General features: G+C 27.2%; 1 protein-coding gene across 1 annotated transcript in view; it reads right to left on the bottom strand.

The window, feature by feature from the left end:
• The window catches only part of LOC107448616 (neural cell adhesion molecule 1), a 136,076-nt gene that overhangs the window by 9,624 nt on the left and 107,327 nt on the right, over positions 1 to 19,125 (bottom strand). The window contains exons 4-7 of the mRNA XM_071184238.1: positions 9,295 to 9,429; positions 6,069 to 6,215; positions 3,081 to 3,268; positions 500 to 596 (exon numbers count right to left, since the gene is read on the bottom strand). Coding sequence (XP_071040339.1) covers positions 500 to 596; positions 3,081 to 3,268; positions 6,069 to 6,215; positions 9,295 to 9,429 — 567 coding nt within the window. The remainder of the gene's footprint in view (positions 1 to 499; positions 597 to 3,080; positions 3,269 to 6,068; positions 6,216 to 9,294; positions 9,430 to 19,125) is intronic.

The raw sequence follows: 19,125 nt of genomic DNA, 5'->3' as shown, positions 1-19,125 counted from the left end.
TTACGAAATAGCTCAGCCATTTATCATGGTTAAATGATAAAATTGGTCAAATGATTAAAATTGTCCAAATTTGAACCCAATATAACGAGCCTTGCAGAAAAAAAAATACCAGGCACACCCATGTCATTGATTAAGAAGCAATAAATCCGTAGTTACTTTACTTATTTATTATTTCTACTTACTTATAATTACTTATTATTTCATAAATATTAAGGTATTTATATTTCAACATTAATATATTTTTTATAAAACTATTGTACACTATGTACTATTACTTTAATAAATGCTCAAAATCATAAAATAATTGTACAAACACAGTATCTAATAGAGTTTTATTTTAATTAACAGAAAATTACTTTCATGGGGGTCGATGGAGATTTCGAAAAATTATGTAGGGGTCGATGATCAAAAGAGTTTGGCAGCCCCTGCCTTACAGACTCATACTGTAAATTTGTAACAAATACATCAGCAGTATACATAAGTAATTTTCTGTACTAACCTCCTTCTACTAAATCAATGATAACTTCTTTTTCACCTAGGGCATTGCTAGCACGACAAATGTATTGTCCTTGTCGATCAGTATGATCCATTACCAACTGTAAACAATGAAAAAAGTATTACAAATTAATCAATTACATTGACTTATGAAATTGTATGCTAAACTACTTTTAGCTTTAAAATAATTAAATTGGTAAAAAATAATTAAACAATGAAAAGATGCTTTTTCTCCCATTTCAATCAGAATCAAATACTTAACATTTGCAAATTCACTTGTTCTTTTACAAAAAAATTATTGAAATGATTAGTGTAATAAGTAAAAAATGGACTGAAATGTTTAACTTTACATAAAAAAAATCTATATTTTAAAAAAGTAATCACTAAAATTATTAAAATGAAGCTATAGCCTTGACACAAAAAATCACACATATAATAGGCACATGACACATATAATAGGATTTTTTCAGAACAGTTTTATTTGGCTGTAAATGAATACAACAAATCTTTAATTTACACTGTCTGAAAATTTAGCACTATAGATTCAAACAATTTTTATAGCCAATCACCTCTTTTTAATCAGTATATAACTAAAGTTAGAGATCAGTTCACAAAGTGATGGACCATCACAATCAATTATAAAGCTTTGATGATGATGATGAATGAACATTTTTAATTAAAAAAAATTATTACTTCATCAGGTCAGTCATTTAGTTAATGATCAAATGATTAATCATCAGATTTACCAGATGATTTCTTCATAAGGTAAAAAGATAACAAAATTTCTTCTTTTTACACAATGAAGAAATTTTGTTATCAAAGCCATATAATATATCACCATGTAAATTACGATTTGTCAGCAAGAAAATTGTGATTGTCACGTTTGAGAAAGCAACATGAACTTGCTTACCTATTGTAAGTGATATAATCATCTCTTATGAAGTGCATTACATATTATGCAGAAAGTATTACTAAATTGGTAAAAAACATAAAAAGTGCATGAAATTACATGGCAGCTATGTTAAAAAAAACATTATCATTATATCAACTATCATATGGAATCAGCTTGTTAAGAAGTAAAAGCAATCGGTGTGCAATGCTTATCACATTGCCACCATCATGTTATTGACCACGAAATGGCTGTTATCCATTACCCTTGGGCTATTGTGGGTGTACTTTTCTTTTTATTTCTTTTCAGATGGAATTTAATTATGAATTCTTGCATTTACATTAATAAAGTTATAACAAATCTTAATGCTTATTCTTATCATTTAAGATTCTTACTTTTTTTTTTAAATTAGGTCTTTTTTAATATTTTATTCCTTATTATAATATTTTTAAAAAATTCCTTCATAGTTGTTATAACTTTCTTGTGGATTTTAGAAGAGTAACTCATATTTTTGCAATTGCTATTAATGATAGTACAGCAGAGTGTATGTTGATAACCATATTTAATACATAATTTTAGAATCCCAGTCAAAAATGAAGCCAAAAATACATACTTAAGCTATTAATTATGTCATTTAAATGCACACACAAAAGTATACAATTAATATTTAAATGAGGAAAACACAAAAACGCTCTTGAAATTCAGCAAGTCAATACTGAAGAAAGGGGGACTGAAAGAATGAAAACCTATCTGAATGGAAAAAAAACTGATAGGGTAGAAAATTGAAGATTTTTTTTTCTTTTTTCACTTAACAACTAAGTTGTCTCTCAAATTTTAGATCCATTGGGAGTGTGTACATTACATTTGGCATTAATGGATAAACAAAAAATTACGATTAGAACTAATGGGTGAAGATTTAGTGTTTTTTAAAAAGAATATTTAAAAAAAGTGAAAGATTGAAGAATAACAGTCTGTGATAAAAAATCGTTAATTAATATAAATTGTTCTTTAAGTAACGCAACTTTTGTAAAAAGAAAATTTCCTTACAAATATAACTCTATTTATTATGTATACTTTGTTAATCAACGAAAAAAATATTTAAAAAAAAAAAAACATCCAAAAATTGTAGGTTTTTTTGAAAAAAAATTTTTTTTCTTTGAAAATTCCCTTAGGGTCCGGGTCTAACTTAGTTGACCTTGCATTAGTGCACCAAGAAGTATCACGTATTTGTCTTAACTCTCTGTGGTTTTACAAATGAGCAAAATGGGGAGAATATGCCTCTCTTTTGCAGTGCTTTTAAATTAAGTTGCAATACAAAGAAGAATAAAGGGCAAAATACAACTTTTTACATGCCTAACCACAAAAAGCATTACATTACTTTATTCTTGAAATATTATCAACAGTAATTTTTAGAATTACTCCCATATGCGAAATTACTAACTGCACATTTTTTTCAGATTCAAAACAATATATATATTGACAATCCCATGACAAATGAAGTTGACAAGCACCAAAACATAACATTTACTTTAAAAAATAAAACTATTTAGACCACTTTGAGAAAATATTTTAACATCAAATTATCAATAACAGAGAATCCCTATAGTTAAAAGAAGTAGAAAAACATTTTCTAGGTAAACACATGAAACATTTTTAATATAATTTTGTATAAGATATTTTTAAAAACTATAGATACCTGTAAAACACTACTGTTATCTGTATCATATATAACAAAATTATCAGTATTGTTATGGATAATCATTTCATCAAACAGCCACTGGAACATTGGAGCAGGTACCGCAGTCACGTTACAAATCAAATTTTTCGTTGCACCTTTGCTAGCATAAGTTGTGATTTTGTGTTGGCCTATGATTTCAGGAATGTCTAAAAGATAGAAATTTATCAGAAAGTTTTAATAAAAATAATCAATAGATCTAATGAGTCAAATGTCACTAACTTTATCAGCATTTAAAAAAACTATAAGTACATAAATTGTCTTTTCCTCCATTTTTTATTGCTCTAAGAATTGAAAGATGTTCAACTTATTGAAGGTACAATGGAGAGTTTTGTAATCATCGCTGCTAATATACATTTTTAAAATCTTTGGCAAAAATCATTAAAAATAGGTACACACTGGGCAAATTAATAATGGAAATTAAGGTCAAAACCAGTTTGTTGCTTGATGAAATTTCAAAATGTTTCTAATTCTTATCCTACATTTCATCTTTGTTTTCACTGGTAACACTAAAGAACGTTTTTTTAAATATATATGTAAGTACTTGATATTACTTAATTCAGATGCGGTAATTTTAAAACTAAAATTAGTTTTATTTGGAAAGCAACAGTTTTTGTTCAAAGTTCCATGGGTAATCTGCAAATTGGTCAAAAACTATTCTCTATATCCCTCCTATCCTGTTAATGATTGCAAGGCAGAACTACGAATAAAGGTGAGAATTTGCTAAAAGTAGCATTTCTTACACCTTTGTCTTTAGATCAAACCACAGATAACTGGTAAGTAAATACTCAGAATTTGCTGCATAATAAATAAGGTGTCCCAAAATTGACTGAGGATTGGAAAAAATCAATTAAAGAAAAATGTAAAAAGATTCAGATGTACAGTTTGCTTTATTCTAAAAAAAATTAAGGATTTCATTTTTACGATTGTTCTCAAATTTATTTCATGAGTTACAAAGTTCACCAGTAAAAAGTTCTGCAATCGGCAGACCTGTATAATATACATTAATGCGCAAACGCCGTTCACGGAAAATTAGTCACCTTCCCGGAAAAATGTTTACTATTACTAAAAAAGAAAAATAATTATAATCTGTCTCTTCAAAGAAAGTTTGCCTTTTTCAATGTACTGATAAAAGAAAATGATTCATTTGTACGCTTTTTAATACCAATGCTAACGCAATTTAAAACTACATTCACATGACTTTAAGTCCCGCATTGCGATTCCTATTTACGTGATTTAAGATCGTGTTTCGCATTTTCACGATTTTGTATCAAATATCGCGTTCCATATTCACGCGATTTAAAAGCAACTATATTATGATTCGTGTTCAAGTGGCTTAAAAATTATACATTAGAATTTATATTTACGTGATTTTTAAATCAAACATCAAGATTTGTATTATAGCGATTTTAAAATCAAACATCGAGATTGATATTCACGCGATTTTTAAAATCAAACATCAAGGTTCATACTATAGCTACTTTAAAATTCAACATCGAAATTCATATTTACGCGGTTTTGAATTTAAATGTAGAAATTCGTATTCACGTTATTTAAAAATCACACTTGAGATTCCTATTCACACAATTAATAAAATCCTGTAATAAATAAAATTTCGCATCAATGTCTTTTTTTTTAAAACGTTTATAACATTCCTACATACACTTTTTTTTCTTGCTTAAATTCAGGTATTTTTTCAATTACTTAAAAAGTGTTTTTGCACTTATCATTTCTGAATTTTCATTTCCAATTGTTTTTGGTTTTTTACCTAACTCATCTTCGTTGTATGAATCAATATAGAATTCGATAAAAAAATTAAAAAAATCATTGATTTTCGAAAGAATTTCGCCAAACGAAAGAATTGAAACTATAGTTAATCAATGCATGCAGAACGTCTCCTAATTGAGAGTTTGTGCTTGCAGAAAGTTTTTCATTTTATCTAACTCTGGCTAATGCAGGAAAACAATATATCAAACCTATTCCAAAATAACTACTATTTTCAGCAACAACTAAACAGAGTCATAGGATCAGTGAATCACTTTCGGAACACCCAGCATTATTACATTTTGAAGAACGTCACTTGTTGTTGTTGTAGTTGTAGTTCATTTACGTCGCACTAGAGCTGCACAATGGACTAATGGCGATGGTCTGGGAAACATCCCTGAGGATGATCCGAAGACATGCCATCACAATTTTGATCCTCTGCAGAGGGGATGGCACCCCCGCTTCGGTAGCCCGACGACCTGCACGCGAAGTCGAGCACTTTACGGTAGAACAGTTTAACGAGGACCAATACCGCACACCCTCGGTCCCTACGCAGACTGATCCAAGTGGTCACCCACCCGCACACTGACCGCAGCCAGTGATGCTTGACTTCGGTGATCTGCTGGGAACCGTGTCTTAACGATCAGTCCACTGCGGGACTGAAGAACGTCAGATGTGGGCATGGTGAAAACAGAAATAAATTTTCGATAAATGCAACAAACACACACATATATAAATTGAAACATATAAATACAAATTGAAAATATACATTGAAACCTGTTAAGATGACCACCTCTGTATATTGATCATCTTAATGATTGTAGCTAACTAAAAATACATTAAAATTCTTTATTTATAAGTTGACCACTTGTTTAATTGAACCATCAAATTGCTGTCCCACAAGTGGTCAACGTGCACAAGTTTCATTGAATGTAATTACTAACTGAAAACACATATAAATACAATTTGAAAAATATACATTGAAACCTGTTAAGTTGACCACCTCTGTATATTAATCACCTAACTTGATCTTCATGATTAAGCAACTATCAGGCAAAAATATTCATAATCTTTCTTTAGAAGTTGGCCACTTCTTTAGTTGGACCATCAAATGTTTGCCCCAGAAGTGGTCAACTTACACAGGTTTCACTGTATACAATAAATTGTAGTAAACGAAATAGTTACATTGAACATGGAGAGTGATGTCAAAGTCTTTCACTTGTGATCCAAGCTGTGTGATGACAAAAGCTTTACATTTATATTCTCCTGCATCACTTCGACTAAGATTGAGAATTTTCAAACTATGATTTTCTTGAACCTTATATTTCTCATCTGAAATAAAAAGGGAAATTAGAAATTGAATATCCTGGCTGCGGCGTAAATATATACATTTAAAAAATAATAATTTTAAAAACATGTTAAAACCATGTTTTTAAACAGAACACATTATTCCAAGGTTAAGCGTTCCTTAAATCTGATTATTATGAACATTTATTTATTCTGTCTAGGTTTTTAAGAATAAATAAACTTTTTATAAATTCAGTCAAATCAATTCAAAATTAGGAAAGATAAACATATTTTAAATAACATTTATTAAATTTAGCAAATCTACCTTAAAATGTATAAAGATAGATAAAATTTATTGTCAAAATGTTTTTGATAGGTAGATAAAATGAATATTCACTAGATTTAAAGAGTAACATATTCTAATATCTGAAAATCTTTCTGTTCAGTAAGAGAAAAGCATGTTCGTTATAAAACTGAAATTTACAAAATAAATAACTGAAAAACAGGAATTTCTGCCAGTTAATATTTATAGCAAAAAAAAATTTTTTTTTAATTAACGTAAATAGGTTACAAGCCTAAAAACTTGAATAGATAAAAATTGTAAATTTTGTAAAAAATAAATTTATTGTTCAAAACTTGCCCATAGATTATTAGTCAATTAGAAGTCAATACTAAAAAAATAATAATAAAGATTGTAATTTTATGGTATTTATTGAATATAATGAATTTAAGTAGGAAACCTGTTCTTGCATTTCATTTCACATTAATTGTTAAATGATAATAAATAGTTGGCAACATTTATTTAATTATACATTTTTAATTTTAATGAAAATATTTCGTTAATTATTATTTTTCTAAATTATTCATTACCTTACTTTAAAATAAATGCTTGTATAAAAGAGCTAGGTCAATAATAACTATTAACACTATTAATAAACACTATACTGTAACGCTGTTATAAACACTGTTTATTATTGTTGTGTTATTAATAACACTAAGAACACAACAATAATAAACACTATTATTTTCATAAAGGCAATAATAAGTTCAACACAAAATTAGAATGAAGTATCTGAACGTTTGTTACGTAGTGAAAATTCGAAAACTTGCATATTACTTGCTTGGAACCTGTATTAAGGAAGAATTTGTCGTACAAACGTCATTGAGAAAATGTTCCTTATCACTATATTGCCTATAAGCCCATCAGAAGCATTTGATTTTTCATTAATATAAATCATTAAGAAGAAGAAAATATGTATTTACATTTTCTATTGAATTTAATAAGAAAAAAAATGCTGTACAGGCTATTAATTTGATGGTAACTTCTCTAAAATCATGACACTTTGTAATAATTCTTTAGTATCATAAGCTTTAATAATTAAAAAATAGCATTTAATAAATGTGTAATTTATTTAAATTGAATGATGAACTAGAACAAAAGCAAATAAAAATTATTGAAGATAAAATAAAAGCTACAATTTAAAACTTTACATTTTAAAAAAAAATAATTTTAATTATTTTGGTTTCATAATTTTATAAAGCAAATAACTTTTTCCTAGACAAATTGCATGCGCAAATTTATTTTAATAGACATAAAAACATTTTGAAATTTAAAAAATTCAAAAACTGTCTTAAAACAATTTCAACCAAAAAATTTACCAAAAAAAAAAAAAAAACACANTATATTCTTCAGACTACTAGTACAACACAGTTTTTAAAATTTTTATTTTATTATAAATTATTTCCTTTCGTTGGATAATGCAAAATTTGCGTGCTATAAAGCAATAAGTAATTATAGAACTATTTTTGAAAATTTAAGTTTATTAAATCAATAAATGATTATTTAGGCAATAAGTTGTAATTTTTTTTCTATTATATACCTGAAAAATCCCTTGTTTTAAAGATCCTTTGTTAGAAATGGTGATTATTAATTCTAGTTTTAAATAAATAGTTTTTACAAACGATCTGAATCACTAAACAGAGTATCATTACTTAAGCTCAGATCTTTCATAAAAGTAAGTAAAAAGTTTTAAGAAACTTTTCAATCTTTCTATTTTTTTTTTTTAAATCACTACACTGAGAAGAAAAAAGTATGGTAAAGATTACCAGAATATGGTAAAAACTATTGTGTTTCTGGTTCTATCGGAACAAGCAAATATCCAAGCAAACACAAAAAATAGGAAAGCTCAGTAATTTTTATCAAATCACTAGGATAATGATTTTGGTAAAATTAACAATTAAATATGATTTTACAATATATGATAAAACTAGCTAAATGGTAATTTTATCATGATACACTGATGCACTGAAATTCAGGATAAATTTCATCATCATGAAAAAATTTGGTATTTAATCACGATACATTAGACCATTAGAGAATGGTATAAAAACTATTTATTCAATTAAATTTATTTTTCAGTTTTGTATACTTTGCTAAATGTGTGGTAAAAAGAACTATAAGTTTGAAATTCAAAATTATCATGTAAACCCTTACCATATGAACAGGAAATTACCAAACGAATAGTTAAATACCATATATTTAAGGTTTTCATTACCAGAAATGTCATTAACAGTACAGTAATTTTAACAGAATTTTTTTTGCGCTGTGTAGTCAAATTCTTGTTAATTTTTTTTTCTCAGGCAATGACCTATTTAATATTGAGCTGATACTTACTTGATACTATTTTCTTCCCTTTGAAATACCAATTCACTACAGGCTTAGGATCTGACCTGACATTGCAAAGTACCAGTCCATTCTCACCCTCCGGGGCATGTTGTTCTCTTGGAGTATCAGTAAAGCTAACTGAGCCTAAAAATAAAATAAAAATAGATAAGAACAAAGTTGGGAATTTCGCTACCACCCAGTGGTTAGTAGTAGCCTTTTTATTATTAAGTCACTTTTAAAAAGATGTGGTCACTTTATCAAAGTTTGAAACTATTGTTATTTATGCCGCTTGCCAATATTAGCAAGCCTGTTTAAAATCAAGCTAATTTTTTTAGGCAGAGGGTGCGTTTCTTGTTTGTNAGTAATTTTACCAGAATTTTTCTTTCGCTGTGTAGTCAAATTCTTGTTAATTTTTTTTTCTCAGGCAATGACCTATTTAATTATTGAGCTGATACTTACTTGATACTATTTTCTTCCCTTTGAAATACCAATTCACTACAGGCTTAGGATCTGACCTGACATTGCAAAGTACCAGTCCATTCTCACCCTCCGGGGCATGTTGTTCTCTTGGAGTATCAGTAAAGCTAACTGAGCCTAAAATAAAACAAATGGATATAGAACAAAATTGGGAAATTTTACTACTGGCCAGTGGTTAGTAGTAACATTTTTTATTAGTAGTCACTTTTAAAAAGATGTGGTCACTTTATAAAAAATTAAAACTATTGTTACTTATGCCACTTGCCAATACCAGCACGCCTGCTTAAAATCAAGCAGTTTTAAGGCAGAGGGCGTGTTTCTTGCGTTTTTTTTGTTTCTTTAGTAGCACCATCTGTGGCCAGGAATATGATTTAAGCGACACACACACACGTCACAACCCGTTTTACAGAGAGGGCCCAATCACACTCCATTCACTCATCATTGCAAATTTGACCCGAACCAGTGAACGATCGATCACCAATTCAGTACCCCCAAAGGTATTGATTTGTTTGGGGAACTTGAAGAACAGAGGGGTTGCGGCAGATTTAACATGCACCGGTAATAAACGCGAATTCTTCCGCCGACGGATTCGAACTCAGATTCTCACGAACACGAGCCCAACGTTCTACCTACCAGGATATCCCGACCCTCTCAGCTGAAAATAACTATTAAAATAACTTTTGATATTATTAATAAAAGTCATTACTTTTGAAGTATTTCTCAAAACATTAATTTGTTTTGAGTTCCTTTCTAAAATGAAAAATTTTCTTAAACTCTCTAAGTAGGTGTAGGTTAAGTATTTTACATAACATTTTCCGCTAGTAAAATTTAGCGTTTATTTACAAATAAAATTTAATCGCGACAAAGTTAATCTGAAATGCAATCATAATGAATAAATCATATTAATTCGATTACTTTTAAATATCATTGGCCATATATTTTTTAATATAAAAAAGCAATAGGAAATTAACTTTAACACGAATGAAAATATTTGATAAGTAAATTCAGTCCCTTTGAAATTTTAAACCTGAAATAAACTGAAAATTCCGTATATTGATAACTTTTCATGCATAAATAAGGAATATGAAAAGTTAGAAGCACGTGTTTTTAACTTTTCCTTGTAATAAATACGTAATATAAAAAGATAAAAGCACGCATTTTAATTTTTAGTGATGGCGAGTAACTAACAAATTTTTAACGCCATTTTTTATATTTGGTCAACCAGTGGCTGGACGGAGGCGATCGTTAATTTTGCCTCACACAAATACATATAATAAATGCTTGTGCTAAAGCATACACTAACATTATAAAAATTTTATTAAACATAAAACACGTGTTAAAGCATGCTAGTAAAAAATGCATGCTAGTTGCGTTAAATAAAATTTTAAAAATTTACAAGTAAAAATAAATTATGATTTTGGCTAAGAAAAGCAAATTTAAACTTTTTTGAAATTTTATTATTGAATTGATTTTAAGCATTGAAAGTTTTTAAAATAACAAAAAAAATTTTATTGGATTAAGAAAGCATATTTTATTCACATTTTTAAGTTTATATGATTCTTTATGATTCTTAATTTATAAGTTATTTGAGTAACAAAATAAATTTATGTATAATTGTGCAATTATTAATTAACCCACTTTATTACTTATGGCAGGAAAGGTAAAACAGATATACCGTTTTTTATGACCTTTTAGCATCAATATTTTTACTGTTTTGTTCGTTTGTGTGTTAGCAGTCAGAAAGTTAAAGATGTACCGGGATTTCGAATGGCTAATTTAAATTGATTTGTTCAGGCCTATAAAACTATATTTTACAAAACTTATATAACTTACTAAAAACAACCTTACGTTCAATATTGAAAATTTCATACATGTTAATTATTATTTCAACACACTATTCATTCTTTATTGTTTATTTAATAACTGAAGTGCAATAAAAAATAGATTATACTTCTCAGATTGCCAGAGAGTTAGTGACTTTTTTTTTTCGCAAATATAAATTTAGACATAAAATTCAATTGTAATGTAAAATAATCAATAAAAACAACGATTTTTTATGAGTAGTATTGGATTTTTAGTGAGTAACAAAACCATTAAAAACGATATGTTTCGTTTTTTCTTTTTTTATATGGCACTAGTGAAGCAAATAACTGGCGCCAGCCCGGAAGCCCCGGGCTCATTAAGGCAACTAACCAAAGTAGGTAATAAGAGCCACAAATATCGATCATACTATTTCACGTGTGTGAAGCTTAGAATCTGCAAGGTTCCCATGGGAACCAATGGCTGAAAGAAAGTCAGTAATGCTAAATTCTGGAAAATCAAATGAAATTTTTAGAGCATCGCAATATTTAAAGACAGATGATGCTCTTATTGTCTATGTGGAATTTCTTTTAATTATGTGGTTATAAACTTTCTGATTACTTGAATTTTTTTTTTTAAAGAGTAAAAAACAATAAAGAAAAAATACGTTATTACAATAAAAATCGTTTGAAAAAAAATTAAGGTGATTTTCCAAACGATTCCGATGAAATTTCACGTCAATTCTTTATGGATATTAAAATTATTTTTTTTTTCTTCCGATTTTTTAATATCTCCTTCAAGTTTAAAAAAAAAATAACAATAATAGTGTCATTGTTAAAATAAAAATGTTTGAGAAGAATAAGAATAATTACACAAAATAAAGTAGTAATTTTTCTTCTATAGTTATTGCTTGCGAATAATTTTAATTCAGTAAAGTATTTTTTTGTGTCAGCTTATTTCAATTTTAAAAAAAAAATAGCGAATTTTTACTGTCAAAAAAATTAAAAGAAATTCTTACAAAGGAAAATATAACTGTAAAAAAGTATCAAAAGATACAGAAAAAAATTAAGAGGCAGTAAAAAATAAAAGAAAAAAGTACTTCCAAAACGCTAACGATTAAAAAATAAAAAGTAAAATACCTTCAGAAATTGGCTCGAAAATGTTTGATGTTGAAAGGGAAAGGACTTCTAGAGCAGAAAAAAACAGCAGAAATTCTTCTGAAAAACATACTATAAGAAATAACGAACGATTTAAAGAACACCATTAATATTTCCCATAAGGTTTCGACAGGTTAAAATCCCGATTAAAAAATTGAAAAAGAAAGGAAAAAAATCTCTATTTTAGAATCGATGGAAATAACCTGAAGTACGAAATTATGTATTTTTTATCATTGTGGTTTTTAAGTAAAATTAACTTGTTTTCATTATGTTTTAAAACAAAGATTACGGAAATTGTCTCATAAATTAATTTAGTTACACTAAAATAGTAGTTTATATATCGTAAAAGAGATGCATTTTTCAATCATTATTTATTAACGAAAATGAATAAGAAACTATTATGAAGTGTTGTCATAAAGCAACAAATTTTATTTATTTTTTAAATATAAAATCGATAAAACGTTTAAAACTTAATCATAAAACTTTTTAATAAAAATGCTTCTTCTTATTCAAAACTTTCCAGATATAAAAGGGATTTTATTTCCACTATATAAACTCGTAGAAAATTATAGAAAGACATTTTCTTTATTTACCAAGTAACTTATTAATATTTTTGTTCCATTTTATTAAATAAAATATGTTCTAGAGAAAATTTTAGGTTGTTAGTTAGTGTTTTAAAACTTGTTTTCAAAGCTTTTTGTAATAACTTAAATTTTTTTTTTTAAAGTATGATTTTCTTCAACAACTCTAAAATTTAAAATTTATTAACTCAATTAATTAAAACACATTTCACTACAAAAAAAAAATACTAAAAAACATTTTTTAATTACTTAATAGAAGAAATTGCTTTAATATAATTTTCCATAGGTAATCAAGGATGTAGAATCCCCAACCCCTCTTTTTTTTTTTTTGTCTGAAAGGGGCTCTTTAATCTTTTGACTCAGAGACACCGGTATCCCTTTATTATATTTTTTTTCTGTCGCTCTAATTACAGGTAAAAATATATTGTGGTATTTCTTAATTTAAAAAAAAGGTCTACTAATTATATTAATATAAAAATATAAAATCAAAAAAGTAGTTACAAAAAAATTTTTTTTATTCATATTCAAAAATTTATCAGTAACTGATTTTGTAAATTAAAGACACATAAATGTTGAATAAATGTTTCTCTTATGTTTAAATAACTGCAAATAAATGCAAATTTGAAAAATTATTGTTTGGAAGATTTTACCTTTAACCCAGAAAAAGACACCGGTGTTTCATGTTCTATTTCATAAACATAAATTATTAAAATGCTAATTACAACATTTTAAACTTATTTTGACCTAAATTCATACAAAATAATGAAAAAAAGCATAAAAAATATGTTTTACAAAATTCTGCGTCGAAGGGTTAACATTTGGTTATAGCTGTTTTCAAACATAGCAAAACATTTTCCTGACTTTACCTAAATCATGATGACTCTTTCTTTCATACTTTTAACTAGTAGAAAACAAACTGATATTACGCATATCGTCCGAAAACTGGCTTTTGCAGGAATATTTTACTCTTAAGCCCCGATATTTAAATTCCGATTGAGCAAAAATACTAAAAATAAGTAAATGCATTACTTTTTGTTTAAATAATAGAAGAAAAAATCAAATAAGTAAAGAATCTCATCAAATTTGGTGCATAATTCAAAATAGCCATTTCTTTTTACTCCGAAGCAAGATAAATTAAAAAGGGAAAAGTTGATAGCAAACGACTTTCCTTATTTTTGAACTCTCCATAACAGTTGGAGAATATATTTTCTCAGGCAATTGTGCTCTTTCTCCAAGACAAAATAATAATAATGAAAAAAAAAAAGCTATTAGTTTCGGTCTGTTGAGCATCACTTACACAGAACGACCGTTTATTTGAGTTGAAATAACAGTTATAATCCGTTAGGATAAATCCTTTTTTCTTCATAATTTAAGCAAAAGAAAATGTTTTATGTTACCTAACACAAGGATTTATTCTCAATAAAAATTGCTATTCCTTTTTATGTGAGGAATATTTTGTTGTAACATTTCGGCAAAGAATGATGTCATTTTATAAAAATGCAATTTTTTTCTCGATTATCTGAGGATTGGAAATGAACACTGGTGAAAGGATGTTTGAAAATGTATAAATAAATCACGAATTCTTTTATCCATTCAAATAGATAATTTTATCTAAATTTTTTTTAACAGATTTGAAAGATTGTTTTAAATATTAGTATTTGTTTGTACGCAAGCAGAAGATGTTAGTATATCTTGTAAGATACATATAGCATTTTCGTTTCTTCTTAGCTTATATAATTTAAGATTTCTAATGTTTATGCTTTTTTGACAAGTGCTTGAAATATATATATACAATGTGGTATTCACGGAACACAATATACAGTTAATCTTTTTTTACAATATTTTCTAGTTTAAATTAGAAAGTTGTCAAATCTAAGTTGAATCAATAAGTTAAATTAATAAGAAAGTTGTCTTATTAATTTAACAAAAATTTAATGGGAATAAGAATTATAGGTAATTATTGATTACAATCATACTCCACAGAAATATACATCGAATTAAATAAATAATACATTTTTAAATAAATAATTTCACAACAAAATTTTTTACAAATTTTTTTCCCGGTTAAAATTAAAATTTATCAATTTCTTTATTGTTTTTAAAATAATTGACAAGTTATTTTTAATTACAATTATATACCACTGAAATATGAAACATTAAACTAATACATTAATTGTCAACTCCAATATGCCTTTAATTTTTTTAAATAATTGGCTGAATTTACGTGTTAATGATAGCCAAAAAGTTATGAAAAATTACAATTATATGCCAGGGAAATATGTGCATTACATTCATACCTTACTTTAATTAGAAAATTTCAATGTGCACTGACTTAGAACAAAAATGAAAATAGATAATATAGTCTTTTAAAATAATGGAAAGATTTCAACTAGAAATTTTACACTAACTTTAATATCCTTTATGTAGTAACATCGTACATCTTGTTCATTATAAGAACTAGACCTGAAAATAACCACTCGCCACATAAAGGGTCAACAACAACAACAAAAAATGGCGACTTAAATTAAATAAATGACCGGTTACTTTCGTTTAATGATAAAAGTGCATTAATGCATAAAAACTCTGGAAAACAGAATTTTTATTAAAATGTCCAATGTCTCCATTCAAAACTTTGATCCTTCAGAATCCATCAATTTATGATGGAAAGATTCATGTAGAATTAGAGTTCTTTAACAATTCACATACTTCAAAGTTTTAATGTATACTTTAAATGTATTTTGCCTCCATAAATATTTTTAAATAAATTTCTTTAATAACAGTAAATTTAACTAAATTTTGCCATATATATATATATATCATTTTTCTTGTTGATTTTACTTTTTATAGCTGTAGATTAATTCTAATATGCTTTTTTTTTTAATCTAATTTAATCCAAGCAAAAAAAAAGTTTGCAAAAAGTGTCTATGAAATGTGTAGAATCTATCGATATTCTTCACCGACTTATTAGATTTGAGGAAAAAGAGGCTATTAAGTTATTCGAGTCTACCGGCCACTGGCTACTAACAGAAGATTTAAATATTCAGGCATCTAGTTTTTAGAGATTTCCCTTGAAAAAACCATCCTGTATTATCATCATTCATCAACTATACATTAAAACTAAAATCCATGTAGAGTTATTGAATTGTGGCAATTTCATAAACGCGAAAACAAAATCGAAATCATATTATTTTTCAAAGCGTCCGCATAAATAATAGGAGATAAAAAACATTGATTTGAACCTAAATATGTAATTTTCTAGAACTCTTTCTTTTTTTTTTTAATCATTAAACACTTCTTTTTCTTTCTATTGAAAAGTTAAACGTTCGAAAATCATTTGCGCTTTTTCTCATATCACAAAACTGAGCTTTTATTCTTCAAAAAAAAAAATAATAATATTTCTGAAAACAATAATGGCAAACAAAACATGCTCCGTGGTAAAAGAACATTTGGAATGTTCGAAAGAGCCTTCTGGGCAAACATTAGATTAGTTTCCCAAATGCAGCAGCTCAAATGGCATTAAAACAGAAGGAAAGAGATAGTCAAAAATTTTATGGCACGCAAGCATTTTTAAAGAACACAAATTCGTTTAACTCCAGAGATTCGAGAAAGCAAATAAAGGGAGGAACATTTTTCTTCCACATCATGCCCAGTTAGAGAATTATAGATTGATCCTCCAACAGCTTCGTTCGGGTTGAAGGAAAAATATTCTTTGTGAATCTCACATGAAACAGCTGTTGTTTTAATGGAAATTTTAAAGATGGTGGCAGACAAGAGGCTTTACCGGCAAGAGAAAACTTCTGAGCTTGGATAATTTAGAGATATGGGTATTCTTTTATTCTATTGTATTTAAAATATTATTAAAATGTAATAATATGGTTTGCACAGTTATTACAATGTTGGTTATGTTATTAGCACATAAAATGCTTAAAAACAAGTGAATAATACTGTCTTATAAGAATGCGCTATTTATTGATTTTTATAATGTTGGAAAAATAAAGTTCAATAAAGAAAATTTAATAAATATAATGCAGGCGACGAGGTAGGAAAAAAAAAATCAAGGCACTATTTTTTCAAAAACATTACGACATTAATAAGGCTGTATACTATATTTATATATTTTTTTTAAAAAAAATAGAAAATCAAATCATATAGGTAAAAATTTTAAGGCGCACAAGCATTTTTAAAGAACACAAATTCGTTTAACTCTAGAGGTTCGAAAAAGCAAATAAAGGAACGACCATTTTTTCTCATTATCATGCCCAGTTAGAGAATTATAGATTGATCCTCTTCGCTATGGTTGAAAGAAAAAAGATACTTCGTGAATCTCATATGAAACAGCTGTTGTTTTAATGGAAATTTTAAAGATGGCGGCAGACGAGAGGCTTCATTGGCAAAACAAAACTTTTGAACTTGGATAATTTAGAGATATGGGTATTATGTTATTCAATTGTTTTGAAAATATATTTTAGAACGTAATAATAAGGTTTACAGAATTATTAGAATGTTAGTTATATTAAATTAAAGTGTTTAAAAAATACGCAAATATTACTGCCCAATAAGAATGCGATATTTATCGATTTTTATAATGTTGAAAACATAAAATTTTATAAAGAAAATTTATTAAATAAAATGCATGCGTCGAGGTGGGATAAAGAAAAAAATCAGAACATAAAATTAAATTCAAAAAATAAAATTCAATTAAAAAAACGACAAAATCAGGACACTTTTGAAACAGTATACGATTTATAAAAAGAGGCGAACTAATGAAATACAAGCAAATTTTTAAGCAAAAAATAAATAAAAATAACTATTTTTAAAATTCGGAATCACTTTGCATAGAAAAAGAAGTTTCCAGTATAATTTAATCAATACTGAATAAATTATAAAATAGTTTCAAATAAATGCAAGGAAAAATTTTATAGTACTGTTACATTTAAAAAATAACCAGTATCAATAAGATAATAATCCATCATACCAAAATTTAATTAGCGTTTGTAATCGAGTTCAAAACTTTTGATTCAGAAAATTTTTGAAGTAAGGTTTTAATAATCTCGAAACGGAAACACGGTAAATATCCCGGTTAACATTTTTGTCCGAAAGCAATTTGGTGGGTGATCCTCCAATTAACCGTTTGAAAAATTATATGATACGATTGCTGTATAGTTCATTGGAATTAATCCTTTTTAATATCAGCTGAAGAAGAAAAATCAATAATTGTGAAACTACAAGACCTACACTATTTGTTACTGTGTTTGCTAAAAATAATAATTATTAAATATAAGTTTCATTGGTTTAATATCACTTCCTCTGACTATGATAAATTTATCACATGAAAGTTTGATAATTTTAACTTGTTATCTGCATTTCGTTTTCGTAAAATGTTTGTTAAACTCCCAAAAAGTTTGAAACAATGAAACCTGCATATAAGGCCTGAACAACTACGTATATACTTGTAATTAGTGAACGGTTTTTAAAACTGGGCTATTAAAATTTTGAGATTTTTCCTATTATTATTGATTAAAATACAAAAGGTGTTGGATCGAAAATCAAAAACTTTTAATTCTTCAAATCGATTATTTATTTCCCAATTTGCATTTGCAGAAAATGGAATGTTCTAAACGCGTACAAGGACAACTATGAATCCTGCATAATGCTATTAGGAAATATACAGGTTGTCATTAAAAAAGACTGACGGTTTTCAAATATTTGTAACTAGAAAACGGTTAATGTTATTTTAAAAGTAAAAATGAAAAACTCTTTCAGATAAATGTTACAGGGCATCAATTCTTCCTGCAAAAGTTCCTGGTTTTAGTTCAAAAAATTACCGACAGATGGCTTTGTAAGTAGTAAAAATGTAAACCTGCAACTTGAGGCTAGGCATTATCTTTACTTCTCTGAAAATAAAATAAAATAAAACAGCCATGGAAAAACTTTAAAGATAATTCACTCAAACTCATTAAAATATCAAACCTCATCAACTTACTTAGCATAAAAGCAATTTCCGAAAAATTAATTAGTAGAATTCAGCATTTTTTTTATAAGTTTTTTTCTTCTTTCTAAAAATTTTTTTTTTGCCAAAATAAATAAATAAAAATTAAAATAGAATTCAAACCAACTGACGCTAAAATTGACGAGAAGGCAGAAAATTAAAAAGAGTCGTGTCCATATAAAAGGTAAAACTGTTCCATATACTATTTTCTTCAATCAAGAGAATAATATATATTGCCATCGAAAGAGGGATTATGGGTGCATTAGTGTTCGGGATTAACTATGGA

Source organism: Parasteatoda tepidariorum, chromosome 8, assembly GCF_043381705.1.
Source record: "Parasteatoda tepidariorum isolate YZ-2023 chromosome 8, CAS_Ptep_4.0, whole genome shotgun sequence".
Taxonomy (NCBI): domain Eukaryota; kingdom Metazoa; phylum Arthropoda; class Arachnida; order Araneae; family Theridiidae; genus Parasteatoda; species Parasteatoda tepidariorum.
Note: the sequence above shows the minus strand (reverse complement) of the source record. Positions and strands in the feature narration are given on the sequence as shown.